Below are 21,839 nucleotides of genomic sequence, written 5' to 3'. Positions count from 1 at the left end.
AAAACGAAGGTAAATCATTTTTTTGTCACTAGTGCAAGTATGTGTTCTTTTTATTATTTCTGCTACAAGTATTAATGATTTTGTATTAGAAACCTAAGAAAAAGTAACACAAGCTAACTAAGAGACTTAATTCCTTACTAAGGTTCAAGACATCAAACCTCAGAAAACCTGGATTCTAGCAGAATTTCCCATTTACATAACCCTACTATGAATATGGACAACTTTCCCAAGTAGAACACTACAGTTCAGTGCTGTGGAACACACTGAACTGCATTTGTTAAGTATTAAAAAGCAAATACACAGTAATGTATAGTATTCACTACACAACAGATAATATTCTAGGTGTTTCGAAAATGCTAATTTTAATTTTTTCACATTTCCATTGAGTAGCTATTCTCTACACACGACATGAAAAAACAGTAACTTTGATCTAAGTAATTTGACCAAAGTTCAGAGAACTAAAGAAGAGCAGAGCCAAGATTTCAACTTAAACAGTATTTCTCCAAAAGCACGTTCGTAATCACTATGTTTCACTACTACCCAACCCCTTAGTACTAAATCAGCAAAAATGGCTCTATTTTACACTAGAAGAGGCATTTCTAAGAAACAAATTTTGCTTTTAAGGTTTTTTTTTTTTTTTTTCCTTTTGAAAGCAGTAAAATACAACAGAACAAAGCCAAATGAGACAATGCAATGAAATTGGTACAGAACTTCACAGTAGGTTACCGGGATAACAGTAATAGGTGCCATAGCATATCTCGTTATCTTCACAATAGTTGTCCTTTCAATCAGGCATAGAAAAATCAAACCAAATACAGAACATCATAAAACTTATCAAAACAGAGTATTGAATAGAGCAATACCATTAATCAGAACAAAGCAAAACAGTAATAGCAGTATTTGCCTTCAAAGAGAAGGTAGAAGGAAATCCCCCGTATTTGCTATATTGCATATGGCCATCCTCCCAAGAGATGCTCAGACCTCTGGCTCCCATTTGCTAATGGGTGAGTGCGGGGGGTATGGGATGTTTGATTCTCAGTCCGCACACCGATAGACTCACGGGTGTTACCAGGGAGACAAGTGGGTTGCTTGGTTTCCCAGTGCCCAAAATTCCAACATGGCATGGATTTCCGAAGATGCTGGCTGGCTGGTTTTCTCCCTGGGTCGCCCAATACTTGCTCAAATCACGGCTGCTTACCAGGGAGGTGAGGGGGTTGCTTTATTGCCTAGCACCTCTTTTTAAAGTTTTAACTGCTACAATTAAGTTATACATAATTATCATATTCACTAGAGGGAATTTTCACCTGTACATGACATTTTGATTTTTTTCTTCCCCTTCTTGTCCCATCCTTTCAAACCCTCTTCCCCTCCCCATCTACAAAGCTGTTTCCATTTTATCCTCCTAAACTTTTTCTTGTCCCTTCCTTCCTTCCTCTTCCACCTAGTTTCTTTTTCCTTTTGAACAGTTTCTTCCTATTTCACAATGTCTATTGCACATTTTGGTTCTTATTTACACTTTCATTTTCTCATACCAGGGAGGTAATGCATTATTTACATATGTGTTTGATTTATTTCACTTATATTTTATTCTGTAAAATTTTGCTTGACAATCTAAAATTTTAAACTGAAATGGATTATGTCAGTAATTTTCTCTTTGTCAAAAAGCTATTAACTTCTCAGTACTTTAGGAAGTTAAGGCAGGAGGATTACAATCTTGAGTCCTGCCTAGACAACCTGATTCGAGACTGTCTCAAGCAATAAAAAAAGAGCTGGGAATGTAGTTCACGCAAAAGCCCTAAGTACAATCTGTAGTACATAGGAAAAAAAAATCAATGAACTTTATGAAAAACATTTTATATAGTACTGATTAAACACACATCCATGCACATACACATATTCACACACACAAGTTAAAAATCAGTTTGCTGTAATACACAAACACTGAGAACTTCCTGCTGGCCAGACACAGTTGTAAGTGCTCTCCATTTACTCTTTTTTAAAATCCTTATAATGAGTTATATATTATGCATTACAGTTTTCCCAATACAAATGAGGACCACAGATGAGGAAGTTAAATAATTTGTTCGAAGGCAAACACCTAAACAAGGTTTTGGGCTCAAACCACAGTCAAGACTCGAGAACCCACATTATCAATTTTATCATGTCAATTTAGTTTCTCAAAAAGTTCTTGATACAAAACTGAATGAAGATAACCACTTATAATTTAAGCATTTAATATTTTTCCTTTTAACACTGACAAGGACAATGGAACTTTCATTTTTAGACCTATTATTAATCTTTGCTTTTGGTTAAATTTAGAATATCAAAATTGTCACTAAGATCACAAACTTCAAAAAACTACGGTGGGCAGATGACAGCTTCAGACACTGGAGGAATCTCATATTTAATTCTCGTTTGGCTGAAGAAGGCTAAGTGTCTGTATCAGTGCTCCAGGGGTACGTGGAGAAGAGCCCAAAGCCCGTGACACAGTGGGGAGAGGGGCAGACACTGCTGTGCTGATTTCATGATGACTGACAGGGATGGCTACAAAATGCGAAGCAAAAAAAGACACACTACCAGAGGAATACAGTGACAAAGAGTAAGGAACATGTCCTGATGCTAACTCGGGACAGACCGCCACCGAAAGAGAACAAGGAGCGCTGTAACACCACCTCAAAGGGTAAAGGGAGCTTCACAGGAAGACTTCTGGGCACCAGAAGCTGTTTACAAAAGCACTAAAAGACAATTCGTGATATGCATACTTAATTCATTTTAATTTTTCCTCAGTTTTAATGAAGTTACCCATCGAAAGATTTTGATTTGTAAAATCTATTTTAAAATCATAAAATACTAAAAAGAGCTTTTAAAAACAGGTTGGTCTTTAACACTAAAAGCATGATTTATAGTATAGCAAAATTAACAATAGCAATTTCAAATTATCTCTTTATTTCTCATTTCCTTGATTTCATTTGGCATTGAGCTAACTCAATGTGAAAGAAGGTTACATTCGTGCAAGTTAACACAGCTTAATGATTAACTACATTCTACATTTGCCTGCCAACCTTACCTTTTATGTGCAAGTCCTGGTATATATAAACTTAAAAAGTCTAGGTCTGCTTAGAGGAGAAAATTACTCAAAACTCCCTGAAACTAGATAATTAGGGAAAAATGTACATAATTAAATTCTTTCTCATTATTGTTCTTCTAGTTCTTTCTTCCAGGACTGATCAAGACAATTTATCATTTGATGCCACAACTTCAGAGCCAAAACCAAGATTTGCTATGTTAAATGACGTAAAGACTGTAGCCAACGGCCTCCTTCAGTTGGGATACAGTTTTAGAGACTTTACCCATAAGACTAAGGGCCAAATGAGAGACATATTTCAAAAACTCAACACATTTGATCAGTCTTTTTATGATTTATCACTGCAAACTAATGAAATTAAAGAAGATGAAGAAGAACTGAGAAGAACTACATCCAAACTACGAGTCAAAAATGAAGAGGTGAAGAACATGTCATTGGAACTTAACTCAAAACTTGAAACTCTCTTAGAAGAAAAACTTCTACTTCAGCGAAGAGTGAGATATTTGGAGGAACAGTTAACTAATCTATTGCAAAATCAACCTGACATTCAGGAACACCCAGAAGTAACGTCACTTAAAGTAAGTAAAAAATCAGACAGGGTTCATGAGTATGTTTTCAATGTGGAGTCAAAAAGTACTTCTGAGACATACTATTTGAATTGCTGCATTGTTGAATATTTTATTTTTCAAGAAAAATATCCTCTATACAATAAAATTTCTACTCTAATTTTAAGTTGGTTTTCATTTCCCTAATCATACACATGAAAACTAAACTTTGTATTTCATGTAAAAATTAGAAATCAATTAAGTAATAAAATTTAGACTACTAATTATACTATGGCAAATGACTTGAAGTAAAAATTTAAAACCATTCTTCCATGTTTAAAAACAGATAAACACAATTCAACAAGTGCTAAGAAATTATTATTATTACAATACTTGAGAGGCCTTCTTTCTTATAACTGGAGTTCAGAGTATCATATATGCTTTTTAAAAACCATACAAGTAGCCAGGCATGATGGCTCAAACCTGTAATCCCAGCACTCAGGAGGCTGAGATGGGAGGATCGCTGCAAGTTTGAGACCAGCCTGGGCTACAAAGTGAGTTCAAGGCTAGCCTGAACTGCATAGCGAGACCCCGTCTCCAAAAAGACACACACACACACACACACACACACACACACACACACACACACACAAACATGCAAGTGAAAACAATTGCCAATATTAATTTTTCCAATCTATTTATCTAAATATTAGATCATGATAGTTATAAATAAAACAGCAGAAAAGACAAAGAAAATCTTTAATCAAACTATTGTTGATATCCAGACTTTTGTAGAACAGCAAGATAACAGCATCAACGACCTTCTCCAGATAGTAGAAGAACAATATAAACAATTAAACCAACAGCACAGTCAAATAAAAGAAATAGAAAACCAGGTAAGTTCGTATTTTGATATGTCCAATATTTTACATGTCGGCTTATCTAAACACTAGACTAACTAAAGTTATTTAAAAGATTAACTGGCTTATGAGGCAAATGATCACAACAGCAACCCACTAAGACTGCAGGCTCTGCAGCTGGCCGTAACCTGAGTTTGAATCACAGCTCTAAAACTTACTTCCTTGGTAGTTCAGTTTCCTCACAGGTCTTACAAAGATAGTAGCAAAATCTACCTTACAGGATTACTGTGAGAAAAAGACATTAATTCCGCCACAGTGACCCTACTGAATTTTAAGCTAACCATTGCCTCTTTTTGGCTCGAGACTCCCACAGTGAGTCCCAGGTCACATGCTAGTTCTCAGGACCTGAGCTGCTCTGACCCTTCACCATCTCCCCAACTTCATCTCAACCTGATCTGAGAACTATGGCCTCTGCCCTGCTTCCCACCCTGGGAAGGCGCAGTGCCTCTCTCCCTGGTGTCCTTTAATCTTCTATCATACACAGCATACTCAATGACACCTTTCTGAGCTACCTGATCAAAATTTCTAACTCCCTACTCCCATTCTGCAAAGCTTCTTCCTGCCCTTTAGTAACTTTATCTCCCTGACACTTGCCTTCATGTACGCGTTCTAGGATCTTCCGTGCCTACTCCTGAACTACTGTGTGAACTCTGTAAGCCCTGAGATTTTTCCCACTGTTTCTACTGCTGTACTCTCAGGATATAGAACAGTATGTAGCAAATAGTAGGCACTCAAAAAATAGAAGTTGAACTAATAAATATACTCAGGGTCTGGGGATTTAGCTCAGCGGAATAAGCGCCTGCCTTGCAAGCAGGCAGTCGAGAGTTTGATCCCCGGTACCGATAAAAAAAACAAAAAGACAAAAATAAATAAATAAACTCAGCACTCAGCCATTCAGAAAGACTTTCTATGATTATTATTACTCACATTAGAAACCAGGTGCCAGAAATACTAAATTGATCCACGTTACAAACAACTGGCTGAGACAGGGAGGTATTCATACTAATGCTATCAGAATATAAGAATCACAAAATAGGATAGTTTAATAAGTATTAGTAATACTTTTAAAAGGCCATTCAAGTGTTCAAAAAATACACATTCAGAGATGCTAGTGAAAAATCATTCCCAAGATCAACAAAACAAGTACCACTACTGATTTCCACTGAATAAATTTTGATAAATAATGCTAATTTTCCAAAAAGGTTTTGCTCACTACTTGCAATTTTCTTTTAATTTTCTAAATTATTTTTAATTGTGACTCAACAAGCCCTGCTCACAAAACCAGTGGCATTAATAACAATGTACATTTTATGTAAGAATAAAATGTACAGTAGTCCCTTTTTATCTATAGTCTCATTTTCCATACTGTCCATGTGAAATCAGTTCAGAAATATTAAATATTAAATGTATATTCAGTACCATTTATTAAAAATAGTCCTGCATTCTTTTATTAGCTCAGAAGGATTGGTATTCAAGAACTCACAGAAAATTCTCTTTCTTCCAAACCAAGAGCACCAAGAACTACTCGCACTCTTCAGCTAAATGCAACAAAAAATGCAGAACAAGAAGGTAAGACAACCTGGAGGATTTCCTTTTGGAAGGCACAGTCAAATTCCTTATTCTCAGAATCTGATGTTAAGAGAATAAAAAGGTATGTTCATCAGTTATGATGTGTCAATTTACACTGAATCCTGGGCTATTTTTAAAGCTTTTAAAGATATTGCTGACAATCAGTAGAATATAAATACAGACTTCACATCTTAAAATATGGAGTGATTAATTTTCCTACCTGTGATAATCTTATAGTTATGGAAAAGAAACATCCATGTGCAAGAGATACTCTGAAGTGTTTAAGGAGTTAAAGGGTCATGTCTGGAAACTGCTTTCAAACAGCGCAAACGAAACCATACATGTACACATGTATGCGCCTGCAAACACCGCACAAGGCCACCAACCTCTGAATATGGATGCAAAGGTCACACTGGTTGCTTCAGTGACTATTCCCATTTTCCTTGAAATTTTTCAAAAGCAAAACAGAAGTAGCAGGAACAAAGTCTCTATTCCCAGTCAAATTACAATATGATATATCCTCAAAACACTTTTTTATGCTATTCATACAGAAAAAGGTTCATGTTACATTTTCCATGCATATTTACTCTATCCACATATTTCCATTCACACTTGCAACTGGTATGCATTAAACACTGTACTCAGTGTCATATGTGTGCTGCCACTTAGTATTCTTATTACGTCAACCAAATACAGTAATAATGTTTAAAGATATCACTTAAAAAACATAACACGTATAAGTATTTGGTAATACTACTTTTATGTTGTTTATACAACCTGCTGTCTAATTAAAATGAGTTAGCATAAATATCACTGGAAAAAAAACCTGTATTCCCTACAATTCCATTAAATATCAAGTAAAATCTCCAGCTCCAAAGACATTTTTATTGCTAAATTTTATATATAACAACACCTGGTTGATTCTAGATGTTCCTGCTGACTGCTCTGCCATTTATAAGAGAGGTGAACACAGAAGTGGCACATATGCCATTAGACCCAGCAATTCTCAAGTGTTTCATGTTCACTGTGACGTCAAGGCAGGTAAGACCTGCCCGGGGGAAATGGGCTATGGATGGTCCCCATTATGCAGTACCTACTGCTAGCAAGGCTAAGCCTGTTACCTTTGTCCTAAATAGACACACTGTGAAACACAGGTAGGCACTCATGTAATTCTAAATACTTACAATGTGTATTATTTACTTATTCAATATTCTCTATTTCTTCTATAAAATAATCTGAAGTGACCATTAGCAGTAAGTATACTGAGAAAAAAATTAATTAGTCGCCCTTCACTTACCAGTTTGGGACCATAATAAATAATAAAGCGATTCACTTATCCTATATTACCACATTAACAAACTACTTTGTAAAACCACCAATTACAGCGAAACTTTAAAAAATTTTTTGACATCTGTCAACACTAATCTTCTAAATACACAAAATTTCATTCATTATAATCAGGTAGTTCATGGACATTAATTCAACACCGAACAGATGGATTACAAAATTTCAATGAAACATGGAAGAAGTACAAATATGGCTTTGGGAAGCTTGATGGTAAGGTGACTTCATTTAATCATTCATTCATATGCTAATTTTAAAATATTTATTGAGAACCTATTATGGACTGGACACTGGAAAAGCAATAATGAACAATAAACAGCTCCAGACCCCATAAAATGTATTAACAAATACACATTTGTTGGTAATAACATCACAGTCATCATCTGAGTTAAATTTATCATAATCCTTAACTATACTTATCCAATTCAATGGCTTAAATTACTATAATTATTAAAGAAAATTCTAAGTACTACATGCATTGATATGTGGTAAGTACCATGAATGAACTGCAAAGATAATCATTCCTAGTATTACTGTATTCTCTTATTAATATTTTAAACAATTAATTAAAACTTAGAAGGAATAAAAGATGTATCTCAGTTGCAGAATGCTTCCTAGCACATATGGGGTTGTGGGATCCACTCTCAGTAAAAAGTAATAATAAAATAAGAAGTTAAAAGAGGCAAGGAAAACATTAATATATACACAGGATACAATTTTAAATTCCAAGTATTTTAAATCTTATAAATGTATACTACAGAATATTGGTTCAAATAATTCGTGAACTCAATGCAAATTATTTTAAACACTAACCAATATAAAGTAAGCAAACAAAAGGAAAGCAATAAATGTTTGAAGTCCAAAAGGCATGTCATGAAAATCAATAGATGTACAAGTTCACTTATAAAGTAGAAAATCTCTATTATACCAAATTTCTAAACACTCAATATGTTTTGACCATTTAAGTTTTTGTTAATGGTTTTTTTTTGAGACAGCAGTTCAGGCTGGCCTTGAACTCTCAGTGATCCTCCTGCCTCAGCCTCTCGAGTGCTGAAATTATAGGTGTATGTCACAATACTGGACTTGAAAGTTTCTATATAAAGTTCCAGTTAAATTCCTAACAGGTATATACAGGGATGTTTTGTGGCTCCAATTCTTTTTTTAAAGAGCATGAAACCCAAAAACTAGACTGACAGTTAAGTCCAAAATGTTTACTTACTTCTTTTTTTTTTTTGGTCTTTTTCCTTTTTATCGGTACCGGGGATCGAACTCACGACTGCCTGCTTGCAAGGCAGGCACTTATGCTGCTGAGCTAAATCCCCAGGCCCAGTTAACTTACTTCTGATGAAAAAGCCATTTATACTTACACTTAGAATCTTCAAATGGCGAATCCAACTAATTGAATAACAATAAAATACACACTTTTTTCCATTAAATACTTTAATATGGATTATGATAAAAAAGACTTACTTTTCCTTATATCTTCAATTCCAAAAAAAGCTAGTTCTAATATTACAAAGTTATTAAGAATCAAGCATTCAATTTTATATTTTTAAAAATTTATGCCCTTCTTTATGAAGAAAACACATTTATAAACAAATACCAATGGCCAAGTTTGTATTTGAGAAAAATGACATTACTATTATTCAAATCTGGAAACACTTTACAAAGCTCTTACTGTCTGTGACTGTCGATACACAGCTGATAGTAAAGTTGGTACACAGGTAAGTACTTAGCAGTGACATTCTACAAAGGACTAAATCTAAGATTTGTAATAGCTTAATATGTGTCAAATGGTAGGTTATCTTGTAATATCCATTTTAGAAATGCCAATCATTTTTTAGACAAGTCTACTAATATTTTAGCATTGTTTCTGCATAAGCTAACACTGATAAAATTGTTTAAAAGTAAGTACTTTAAAAGTCTATTAAAATAACCAAGAATTCAAGACTAAAGCAATTAACTTATTTACACAAGGTAAGAACACTTTAAAAAATTCTCAGGGCTTAATGTGTAATTAGCAATCCACAGATTGTTAAACTTCTTTTCAGGAGAATTTTGGCTGGGCCTGGAAAAGATATATTCCATAGCGAAGCAATCTAGTTACATTTTACGAATTGAACTAGAAGACTGGAAAGACAACAAGTATCACGTTGAATATTCTTTTCACTTGGGAAGTCATGAAACCAACTATCTGTTACACCTGGCCGGGGCGACTGGCAATGGTCCCGAGGTGTTCCCAGAACACAAAGACTTGATGTTTTCCACCTGGGATCATAAAGCAAGACACCTGAATTGCTCAGAAAGTTACTCAGGTACCTCTTCCACTGCCAATGCTTTGTTTTCATACCTTCGAAATGCCTTCCCATAGTTCTTAGCAACTCTGTAACCCAATTCTTTCCAATCTTATTCTCAGCTATGCATTTCCTCTATAAAAATCTGTTAGCAATGATTTAGAAACAGCGCTGCTATAGCTCAACTAGGTATTTTAGCTCTAATCCTCCTGAGGGGTCTTTTTCCTGGTATACACAAGAGCTGTGCAAAGTACTTAAAATTGGGATACATGGATCTACAAATCTGTCATATTCAAAAGAAACAGTATATTCACAGAGAAATAGAGTAGCAGTTAACTCTAAGTGAGTCTGTACTCATTAAATTCTGTATCTTCCTTTAGGAGGCTGGTGGTGGCATGATGCATGTGACGGAAACAACCTAAATGGCAAATATAACAAACCAAGAGCAAAATCTAAGACAGAGAAGAGAAGAGGAATATGGTGGAGGTCTCCAAATGGAAACTTATACTCTATCAAATCAACCAAAATATTAATTCATCCAAAAAATTTAGAAAGCTTTGAATGAGTAGATGAAAATTCAAAGACAACAAATTAAATATTAAACTCATTTCAAATTTCTTTAGTTTAATAATCTGGTTATTTCATCCTTAACGAGAGGTTTGCAAAATACATTTAATTTTAAAGTCACTATCAACATTAAATATCATCACATCAACTCAAAGAATACCATTTACCTTTCTCAATCAAATTTTTATATACTCTGTCCATATATTTTGTGATATAGGAATAAATTTTAGATGGTCACAATCTAAATTATAGCAAATAGGTGAATCTGTAAATAACTTTTAAAATGAGAAAACTTAAAATTTTTATCATAAAAGTATGGACTAATTTAACAATTTCCTCAATTTAAAAAAAAACTAGTTTTCTTAAAATTCTAAAATTGAGTAAACATAAAAGATGGATAATTTTATATTTGTCAAATGAAATATTAATTTCAAGACAAAATTTCAGGTGGTTCAGAGGACATGCGGAAATCCAATTTTAAAACTGATGCTTCTTTTTCTGCAAAACAATTTGGAGTAAATGTATTCTAAAGCCAAATTGGAGCAGGATGAAGTACTGAATTAAAATGGGGTCACCGTCTTTTACAGGTACAGCAGATGATAATAATCACTAAGTCACACTATCAGGTATCTATGTGTCTTACTGTATTGTTATTGTCTATACCACATGCATTTTATATATTTTAACACAATATTGTGTAAACCAATAATTTTAAATGAACCTTATCAGAATATGTATGTCAGAATGAATGCCTTTGCAGCATCAACATTTAAGAATGATTTACTCCTTCTGGATATACCATGAGTCTAACATTTTTGTGCAGGTATTAAATAATCATAAAACATCTTCAAATGTTTAAACAGCTGGTCAGGCATGTATGTATTTTTAAAATTTAATAAATAAAGACTTGGTCCCTAAATTGTAGAAATTTCAATTCTCATAGTTTTTTATCAACATTAAAAAAAACATATAACTAAGTTATTTCTAATTTAAGTAATTTAAACACTAGATCCCAAAGACTATCTGACACAAATTTTTGCAGCATAGTATTACTTTTGGGTATGAAACTACCGAAACAAAACTTTGAATTAAACAGTTTTCAAAGGATATAATACCCAATTTACACAGTGTATTATCTTGGTAAATATTCTTTATCTTAGTATTATGCACTTTTAATTATCCATTATTATATTTTTAAATATTTCATACATAAAAGATATGTATAACCTATGTGGGTCCTACATAAATAGTCTTCCAGAAAAACACAAGAATAAAGGCCATTTCAGAACCCAACACAGCCCACACTGTTGAAATATACAATTTCTAGTGCCAGAATGTCAAAATGGCTTTTAAAAGTAAGGAAATTTTTGAATATAAAAACCTCATTATGTAACACACCAACTGCTTCCTGAATTTGTTTTCCCTTTTCTACTTTTCAAAATTCTCATATACTCTGCTTCATTTTGCTCCTTTTAAGGATTCTAAACTAGATTTTTTTCTTCATAAAAGCTCAGGTTGACAATTCTGGCAGAGAAAGAGATAGGCATTTGCCCTGTATGTTCCCAAAATTACGTGCTTCTATGCGTTCGACCGCTTGTCTGAAGAGCTGGAATTCACACGCTCTTGTGGGGGCCTCCCCCACCCATCTGCTCCCTGTTCTCCCTTCCATCTCTCTGGTCCCTGTGCACAGCTGTTGTCCAGCTATTTCCACAGCACCAGCACACTCGTGCCCCACGGGTCGCCCTCCCCCATGCCTGTCTCCTAACCCTGCTCCTTCCTTGTCAGCACTTGCTGTGGACAAACACACAACCTTTCATCCTCCTTCCTACCTGAGCCTCAGACATGCCGTCTGCTCACCTTTATGACTCATCTATTTTCCACAAATCAATTCCCCAAAACTGCATGTTCCCAGCAGCTTGCCTGCCTAGCGGAGAACCCTGACATTGGACAGTCCCTCAAATTCAGCATGTCAAATAAGGAATTCGTCAGCCCCTTCCTGTGTCTCTACTGTCCTTTCCAGGCCTTTTGCCTTCCTCCTAACTTCCCTACATCCATTAACACTGCCACCCTGCCTGCAGTCACAGAAGCCTGGAACCTGGAAGACACCTCTGGCTCTTAACTTTGTAAACCAGCTCTCTGATATCATGCGCCGAGTCCAGGACGATCTCCTTTCGAAAGGTCCCTTCACCTGATAAACTGTCTTCTCAAGGATGCCTTTACCCCAAGTCCTGGAGTGTCTAATCAGTCTACCCAGCCCATTCATTTTATATCTCCCCTCCATCTTCCTATGGTGAATGTATAATGGCATACTGCTTAGACAAATGTCTTTCAAGCTTATTTACTGAAATATAACACTTAAGAATAAAAGCAGACCCTCACTGGTTCTGAAACTGTAGGATAAAATGGCTTATAAGCATAAATACCTTTTAGAATCCTACTGGGACCATACTTTAAATCTTAGGATCTTATCTTTAAGATGCATAAACTCCATAATCTACCTTCACGCAAAAACAGTTGTTTTCCGCACAGTCTTCCCAACAGTGATACTCCTAGGAGATGCAGTTTGTCTCAGGCACTTACACACTCCATGGAACTGTACCCTCATAAGATGTGCGCCCCAACCTGAAGGCCCACAGAACAAAACCCGAACCATTCCAGGTAGTCAAGGGTCCCTACCTCTGACCTCAGTCTCATCTTTTGTTTTCACCCAATGCAAACCACTTCTCTAACACAGCCGTTCTCACCCCTATTCTCCTGGTGCATTCCACTTCCTGGCAGCCTCCCCATCCCCTAAGTTCTGTGCACATTTCAGATGCAGATGACCTCCCTTCCTCTGCAACACCCAGTACACGGCTGCCCATTCTTCTGTGACCACAGCATGTCTAGCCTCCTCAAACAGCACTCCATAAGTAAGAAAAAGAAAAAGTACATTGGGCAAATTACAATGGAAACTTTAAAAAATAGCAGTGAAAACTCCAGAACCAGAAAGTATGGTGCATCTACTTGATTTCAGAGAATTACTGCAAATTTTCTATACCAGACTCTAATCCAGTTCATGAATGTTAGATCAAAGTACACAGATTTCCCCTCACACTCCCCTATTATTTTTATGCACTCTCTCACCCTGCAATCACTGTATTTTCATATACATTTCTTTCGGGTAGCATCAATCATGAAATCCAATGAACTCATTCATTAATAAAAAATGTATTCGCTGACTAGCATTTCTATTACATATTTCATCTTCTGGTATAATCAAATTCCTATTTGTGATCATCATGAACAACCACAAGCATTTCATTTATGTGTTCTCTACCAAGTGATTAACCTGTACTGTCACTCTGAAAACTGAAAAGAAAGTCTCTAACAATTAGCCCTTTTATTGAAGTCCTAAGTATTCTCAGTGCATATCAACCAGGGCAGAATTATTCAATCAGTATGAGGTGTGCAGTTCAAGGCTATGCAAGCATGAATAACAAACTTCCACAATAAGCTTTTCTAAGATGAGGTTTCAACAACATTTTAGGAAATGTAATTAAGGACTTCATATAAAACATAAGTTATTTTTTCTAAATCCACATGTTTAGCCCTAAGAACAATAAAATGCCTAGGAAAATGACTGGATTTATTTGAAAGGGCAACACCCTACAGATGTGTGGTTGTGGCTGTACACATCCAAATAAGCAAACGAGCCTTAGTTTACATACCCACGTAAACAGTGGCTTGCCAACACCTCACAGGGTTGTCGTCATCAAGTCAGATGCTACATTTGAGTGGCTTTTTGAACAGTTTTAAACACATGTACAGACTTCTAAAACCTGGGTCTATCATTTCCATACTCTATTTAAAGTATATAAACTGTGCAGATGCTTCCTAACTGAAAATAGTCTCATTCTCAGTATAGACAAGACTGCTTTTTTTCATAGTCTGCCTTTTTGGAATTCTATCCCTTCCTTTGGCAGTCTGAAGTAACATATCACTATCTGCAGATGAGCCCTGCCTGAGCTTTTTAAGAACTCCTGGTTGGTCACGTCAAAACGTTAGGAAACAGGGCTCTCAGCTCAAGAAGTTTTATAGTTAAAATACACTAATTCCAATTAGGGATAATAAAAGTCAGAGTGCTACATGCTGGGCAAAGTCAAAATAGCAGAGAATGTGGCAGAAGTGTGAAGCACCAGTGGGTAGTGCAGCAAGTAACTCTGTCTAACGAGAACAGCAGACACTGAATGAAGGTCTGCCACTGACTTGCAGTAACACCAGTATGAAATCTGTACTTCCTTAACTAAAAAAATGCAGGAAACAATTGTAACTACTGGAGAAGCTGGGCAGGAGGCTCTGGAGTTAGAGTTCTTGGGCAACTCAGTCAGATCCTGCTCAAAGTAGGAAGGGCTGGGGGGTGAAGCCCTCCACTCCCTGGATCCAATCCCCAGTACAGGGGGAATTAGAAAAAAAAAAAAAAAAAAAAAAGAATATAGGAAACTAATCACAGCAGTACATAAGATTTTTAGTAGTTAAACAGTCATTTTTATATCTGAGGCTAGGCCTGGCTATTTAATTCATGAATAAAGAAGCCACAGTTATAATGTTTTGATCATTTAATTCTACATAATCAATTTTTTTTTTTTTTTTTTTACACTGTAGGGAGCCATTAACGCTAGAGATTGAGCACACTGTCAGGCTAAAGCAAGGCCAGCCCAGAAAAAACAGAGACCAAAACAAGCTATGTAAACAAGCTGTTCTAGCACCAAGAAGGCAGGGGGGCCCAGGCCTGCCAGGCAATGGGTTGCTAGGCAGAGGGGTTGAAACTGACATTGTCTTTCCCAGGATATAAATAAGGGTGCTACAGTGGCTGAGCAGTTCCTTTCCTCCCTTCAGGAGGATAAGGGCTCCACCTGACCCCAGCTTTGTCTTTTCTTTATTTTTCTCATCTTCCCACCGGTCCTTAACCCCAAGAACCTCAGGAACTGCACTGGGTCACGGCACTACACATCATATGTATTTTAGTTTATGTACTTAAAAACATTCCAAAGATCCTACGATTTAGGATCCATGAGTAACCAAGCCCCAGGGGAGACCTGCCACCACCTGAAAGCCAATTTTAAGAAATAATAACCATTAAAAGCAAAAGTAAAATAAATTTTAAAAAGCAAAAAAAAAAAAAAAAAAAAAAAAAGAAAGAAAGAAATAATAACCATCTAGCCGTTGGTCACAGCCTCACAGGGATATGTTCATTCTGGCTGGCCAAGGCAGTCCTAGAAAGAAAACTCTGTGGAAGAGGTTTTATTAGTGAGCAAGAAACTTATTAAATTACTCAAGGAAAACTGAGGAAGGTAACAGTGCAGGGATCATGAAACATGATACCTGTCACTGATTCTGGGCTTTTAAGTCCTGGTAGAGATGCACTCTGCATGACTAACAGACCAAGGACACACCACTAGGGAAAAGCAGGAGGAAAACAGGCCAAGCAATAGATGAATCACAGACAATGGCAACTAACCAGTTTGCTTCACTTCTGTAAGGTTTGGAAATTTAAATAAGAAACTTTAAACTGTATTCAGGTTACTTCTCAAATAAAAGGTTTACTAAGGTCTTGCACGCACTGAGTAGTGATACCCCTGACCACTGCAGTCAGCAGCATAGTAACCACAGCCTGGCCTTTGTTTCTCACGCTGGTGTTGCTGCGTCTGTACACAGCACTCAGTACAGTTTTGGTAGCACCATATCTGCTAGCTGCTCTTACCAAGACTTGGAGAGAAGACCAAAGATACACAAGTTCAACAGGTGATTATAGCCAAGGCCGTCCTTGGGAAAGGGGAGGTCCCACAGCCTTGCCCAGGATGTCATCTGCCCTGTGGACACAACTCTTGAGAATTGGATGTCTCAAGCATCTGCTCAATGAGACATCCCTTGGTCTAGCCCAACTTGAATCCAACTGTGGCAGTCAAGCAACAATTTGGAACACAAGTAACATCACACAGGGTCTCCCACTCACCTCTGTGAGTGTCTCAGGTATCTGAGAAAAGGTTTTATCCCATCAGTAAGAAAGGGCTCACTGTTCCCTTATTACAATGTTCTATGCACTGGTACCTTCTCTACGATACTATACCAGCATAAAGCAACCATCTGATGTAAACCTTGATTGCTTGGCTCAGTAGCAAACACCTTTCACCTCCTGGTTGCTAGACACTGCTGTCTGTGTATCTTCAACTACCTACATGAAGGATTTAGAACGATTGAATCTCTCCTGGGTTAACACTGTTCAAAAGTTAAGTATCCAGCTACATCAAGTCACAAAATAGCATTTTGTGACTTTTTCTTTTTAGATCAGTAGGTTTTTACTGGAAATATGAGGAAGAACAGCGCCTGGATTTCCAGGAGACATGCCAATGAGGAGGTTGAATGACCCCTTGATTCAGAGCTACTTACAGATAAGCACAGCTCAGGAGCTGCCGTTGTGTAGTGGCCACCCATCCCAAGTGGCTCCATAGACTTTTTTGTGTGTCTGTACCTTTTCCATGCTTTTCTTGTTTTTTTATTTTAAAGTGAACAAAACAAAACCAAATAAAATAGGATAAAGTCAATCAAAACAAAACAGTGAAAGCAATACAGAACTTCAAAACAAGGTAATAGGAAATGAGCAATAGCCACTATAATGCCTCTTGTCACCCCAAATTTCAGTGTATTTTATTAGTAGTGCCTGTCAGTCACACATCAGCTTACCACCACAGGAAGTTCGCAATTGTACACAGTGTGTCTTAGTTTTCCCACTCCCTTCCCCTCCTTCAACCTTTTCTCTCTTACCCCACTTACCAAAGCTTTGTTGCCATTTTTTCCTTCCATTTATTTTAAATCCCTTTTCCTTCCCTTCCCTTCTCCTGCCCTCCCCCTTGTTCCTCTTCCCATTTGAGCATGTTCTTCCTGCTTCCCAGTATCTATGCTCCATTTTGTTCCTTATTTACCCTTTGGATTTCTCAAACAAGAGAAGTAATATGATAATAAACTTGTATATCCAATTTATTTCACTTAAAATCATGATCTCAAGGTGCATCCATTTTCCTAAAAATGTCTCACGTTTATCTTTTTCTATGGCAGAGTAGTACTCCACTGTACATAAAAACCACATCCACTAATAGGGTTACGGGTTGTTTCCAAGACTTAGCCATTGTACATTGTACTAGAAATATGGGTATGTATATACGTCATACTGTGGTATGATGCTTTTAACTCTTTCCAAAAGATTCCTAGAAGGGAAAGACCTGGGTCAAATGGAACCTCTGGTTTTAGTTTTTAAAGGAATCTCCACACTGATATCTGTATTAGTTATACAAAATTTATACTTCTACCAACAATGAACAAGGATTCCTTTTCCCCCACATCCCCGATGGCATTGTTACTGGTTGGTTTCTTGATAGTGGCCATCCTTTCTAGAATGAAGTAGAACAGCGCTGTCTAATTTGCACTTTATGAATGACCAATGACGTTGAATGTTTTTTCATACATTTACTTGCTGTTTGTACTTCTGCAGACTTTGATAAGCACCCTTATAAAAATCACTCGCTTATCTACTTAGACTTCCAAAGCCTACTCCCTCTCAAATCAACCCCACTCGCGCTGTGCAAGGCATGGGTAGCTGTAATCTAATAAAACCAACGGCACTGATAATGACTAAAATCCATGGAGCATTCAATATATGCCGTGCACTTTAGTTTCCACTGTGTACTTCATGTGCATCTGACGCTCACAAATTTTTAACACATAGGTAATTATAGCATCCAGGTGTTACAGAAAACTAGTCAACCTCAGTTTCAAATAAAGTCTTAAAATGAAAACGGTAACAAAATATTACAGAAGCCAACTTTTTACATAAGCTATATGTATAGCTATACAATTTCAAGTAATACAAACATTATGAGTTCCTTATATGATTTGTAGACTGATTTTCTTAAAAGGAAATGATCGGGACTGGGGACAACTCAGTGGCACAATGACCTGCCTGGTAAGTGCAAGGTCCTGAGTTCGAGGACCAATACCCCCTGCCAAAAGAGGGGAACAATCAACTTTATAATTATTCTTTTTTTTTTATCAGTACTGGGGATCAAACTCACGATCACATGCTTGCAAGGCAGGCACTTATGCTGCTGAGCTAAATCCCCAGAAAAAAGAAACATTTTCAAAAAAACAGTAACAGTAGAAAAAAATCCAGTAACTGCAATTCTACTTCTGAATTTACATCCAATTTAACTTTCTTTACTTCCCTGAGGATACCCTTATGCCAAGAATTATTAACTTTTCCAGAAATAATACATCCTTCTCTTTCCTTACCCCCCACCCCACTCCCAATATAACCTTCGTGCTTCAATGGGTCTTACTGGTAACACATTACTAACAGATCACTATATTATCTCCAAAAATTAAGAAATGTAGTAACTTTGACACCCTGTATCACATGATTTATTAATTTGGTTAATAGCTTAAAGTATTTTACATGAATTCCTTATAAACTGTACATAAACTGAAAGGTTATTACACAAAACTCTAATCTGAAACCAATTACCTTGATGAAAAATATGAATACCTGATATTTGATGATAAATAAATCTAATCTTGATGAACCTAACCATATGGGAATAAGCTACTGAGAGAAGGAAATGTTTTTATTTACACACAATAAATCTACTTTTAAAGCGACTTTTGCATAGAGTATTATTTACAATAATAATGTCTGAAATGAGTATCAATTCTGTAGTTGAGATACAGTCCCACCTAATGATACTGAGATACAACAAGTAATCTCTCAAGATCGTTCTCAAACTAATATGCTAGGCTTTACTCCTTTGCCTAAAAAGCTTGCTTCCACACAGAAACTAGCTTCTGGACTTCAAATTAGTCTTGCCAATGCTACTGCAGTGTAAAAGCTTTTAATGATAAGAACCACAGGCAAATACAAATAAGTTACCTTAAAAAGTAAACATACCTCTACAATTCCCATAAACTCGAAAACAAAACCACATTAGCTTACAATCTATAAAACCTACTTAAATCTTTTGAAATACTGGACTTATTTTTTTGTTTTTTTAAGACGGGGTCTTGCTATGCAGTCCAGGCTGGCCTTGAGTTCACTTTGTAGCCCAGCCTGGTCTTGAACTTGCAAGATCTTCCTGCCTCAGACTCCCGAGTGCTGAGATTACAGGCATGGACCACCATACCAGGTTTCTACTCACTTCTCTCTTCCAGAAGGAGATGACATGTTAGAACTACATGCATACTAGGGGCACTTAGGGTTGCCAACTTGACTGACTGAGATGTGCTTAGGGGACTAGCACAGCACGCTTCTAAGTGTTTCTGGGTGGGTCAAGGAGCCAGGACATGGAACACTACATTTGGCCCCTGGCCTGTCCTCTCTGGCACTGGCTCTGCTTCTAGTACAAGAGCTGGTGTGAGGTGAGCTGTTTGCTCCACTACGCCTTCCACCACGGTGTTTCTGCTTTTTACACCAGCCAACTGGGCCTGAAACCCCTTTAAACTGCAGGTGCTGGGTGCGTGTTCACATGGGAAAGCTGAGGCATGCGAGTCTTAAAGCACACAGTGTTCTTGCTTGATGTGACTGCATAACTCAATCTGCATTCGCATCCTTAACATGATTTTCTACACTGGCCTAGTTTCCACCAGTTAACAGACATTATTCTCTACAATGGCATTCATGATGTTATACTTGGATCAATTTTAAGTTATTAAAATGATTAAACAATAACAGATTTTGAGAAAACTATAAAATGTTGTTCTCTCCTGCTTTAATTAAAATGTAGAAACAGTTATCTAGCAATGAGAAATTTTAATTCGATGTCCTATTATCTCAAAGAATGAGAAACCCAGAAAATTACACTTGATCTTAGCCAAAAGACTGAGAAGCAATAAAGAAAATATAAAAATTAAAGAGACCTGAATTCAAGTCAAACTAAGTGTCTTAATCTCAGCTTTATTTTTCTCACTTATAAGTGGAAATAGTAACACTGTTGAATTAATTTATAAACTAAGATGAGCCTGAATAAACTAGTTTAAATGAAAACAATTTGCATACTATAAAAGCCTACATAACTGTTATCACTCACTGATTACTAAATATTATCAGCATTATATATTACAACATAAGGGAAGAAGAAAATAACTCAAAACATCTTCAGAGGAAAAATAAGATACAATGACTAGCAATCAGAATCACATCCAACTACTTAAAAGCACCAAAGACAGAAGACTGGCTACATTTTCAAACTTGCAACAGAAAATATTCTACAATTCAGAATTTTGCACCTAACAAACTATCAGTCTGGAGGTAAAACAGACATAGAGCCAAGTGCAGAAATACACAACCTTAATCCCAGAATATATGCAAGAAGGACACAGCCTGGAAATATATGCAGTGCACAGCCTGGAAAGGCACAGCTCACAACTTGGTGTCCACTATTCTTTAGGTAGTAGATACTCAACAATTACTGTTGATTGTTAGAATACAATGCAGGCATACAGCTTTGAAAGGCTGAAGGTGGAAGATCACTCAAGCCCAGGAGTTACTGCAGGCCAGCCCAGTAACACAGTCACAAAAATAAAGATACTGTCAAACGTAAAAGATCTCAAAAATATCTGCCTTCACTATATATCCTGTTTTACAGACATACAGAAGGCTTTCAGAAAAATGAGTAAGCCGGCAGAAAGGGGTGATGACACTGCAAAAGAGAATGCAAATAGAATTTCCAGGATGGTGGGAAACAAGTCCCAAAACAGCAAATATACAGTAAGACTAATAAACTTAGAAAATTTCATTGAGTTGTAAGTGGGGAAATGATTATACTGTACTACAAGATTATAGTGTGCTGCAAGAAGTTTTCGAGTTTTAGTGATAACACATAAAAACATAGTGGCACAGGCCTGTAATTCTAGCACCTGGGAGACCAAGGCAATAGGATGGCAAGTTCAAGGTCAAAAGTGTTCCCCTCAGGAGCCGCATCAGAGGCAGTAAAACAATCTGAGGATAGGCAGGTCTGAGGTGAAACTCCAAAGTTCTGTTTTGGAGTGTTACGCTCTGCGTGCAACAGACTATCGGGAAGTGTCAGCCACACAAAATATACACATGCAGGAGCCCTGGAGCTGTGCAACGCTCATCCTGGAATGTCACAGCTAACAACTCAGCACCCAACATTCTCTAGGTAGTAGACACATACTGTAGGCACAGAGCTTTGATTCATGGTGCATATTAATTATATGCATTAATAATTAATAATTAATAATTAATACTTGAGTAATTACGTTAATTAAAAATGAGTTGAAAAGTTTTAACTTAACAGACTAGAGGTGAAATGCTAGCCACTCTACAGTGAAGTGCGGTCCTCAGCAATGCTTCTGACCTCTCTCCCCCTTGGTTTGCTCACCTTTAAAAATAAAAGCAACATCTACTCCAAACTACCAGGTTGAAACAAGGTAATGCACAAAGGTAAATGACATTAAACCTGGCACTGTAAAC

The 21,839-nt window shown here is 36.7% G+C and overlaps 2 protein-coding genes across 13 annotated transcripts in view; one reads left to right on the top strand and one right to left on the bottom strand.

Annotated features, from left to right (window-relative positions):
- Dock7 (dedicator of cytokinesis 7) overlaps window positions 1-21,839 on the bottom strand; it is a 187,927-nt gene that overhangs the window by 110,259 nt on the left and 55,829 nt on the right. The gene's annotated exons all lie outside the window — the stretch shown is intronic.
- On the top strand, window positions 3,098-10,375 carry Angptl3 (angiopoietin like 3). The gene is made up of 7 exons (XM_063259661.1): window positions 3,098-3,663; window positions 4,416-4,526; window positions 6,005-6,119; window positions 7,047-7,160; window positions 7,581-7,676; window positions 9,515-9,778; window positions 10,138-10,375. The coding sequence occupies exons 1-7, from the start codon at window positions 3,169-3,171 to the stop codon at window positions 10,320-10,322; spliced, it is 1,380 nt and encodes a 459-aa protein (XP_063115731.1). The 5' UTR covers window positions 3,098-3,168; the 3' UTR covers window positions 10,323-10,375.

Source organism: Cavia porcellus, unplaced genomic scaffold (genome assembly GCF_034190915.1).
Source record: "Cavia porcellus strain 051 isolate PalLab524CR breed Dunkin Hartley unplaced genomic scaffold, mCavPor4.1 scaffold_1, whole genome shotgun sequence".
Classification (NCBI taxonomy): domain Eukaryota; kingdom Metazoa; phylum Chordata; class Mammalia; order Rodentia; family Caviidae; genus Cavia; species Cavia porcellus.
This window is presented reverse-complemented; position numbering and strand designations above follow the sequence as displayed.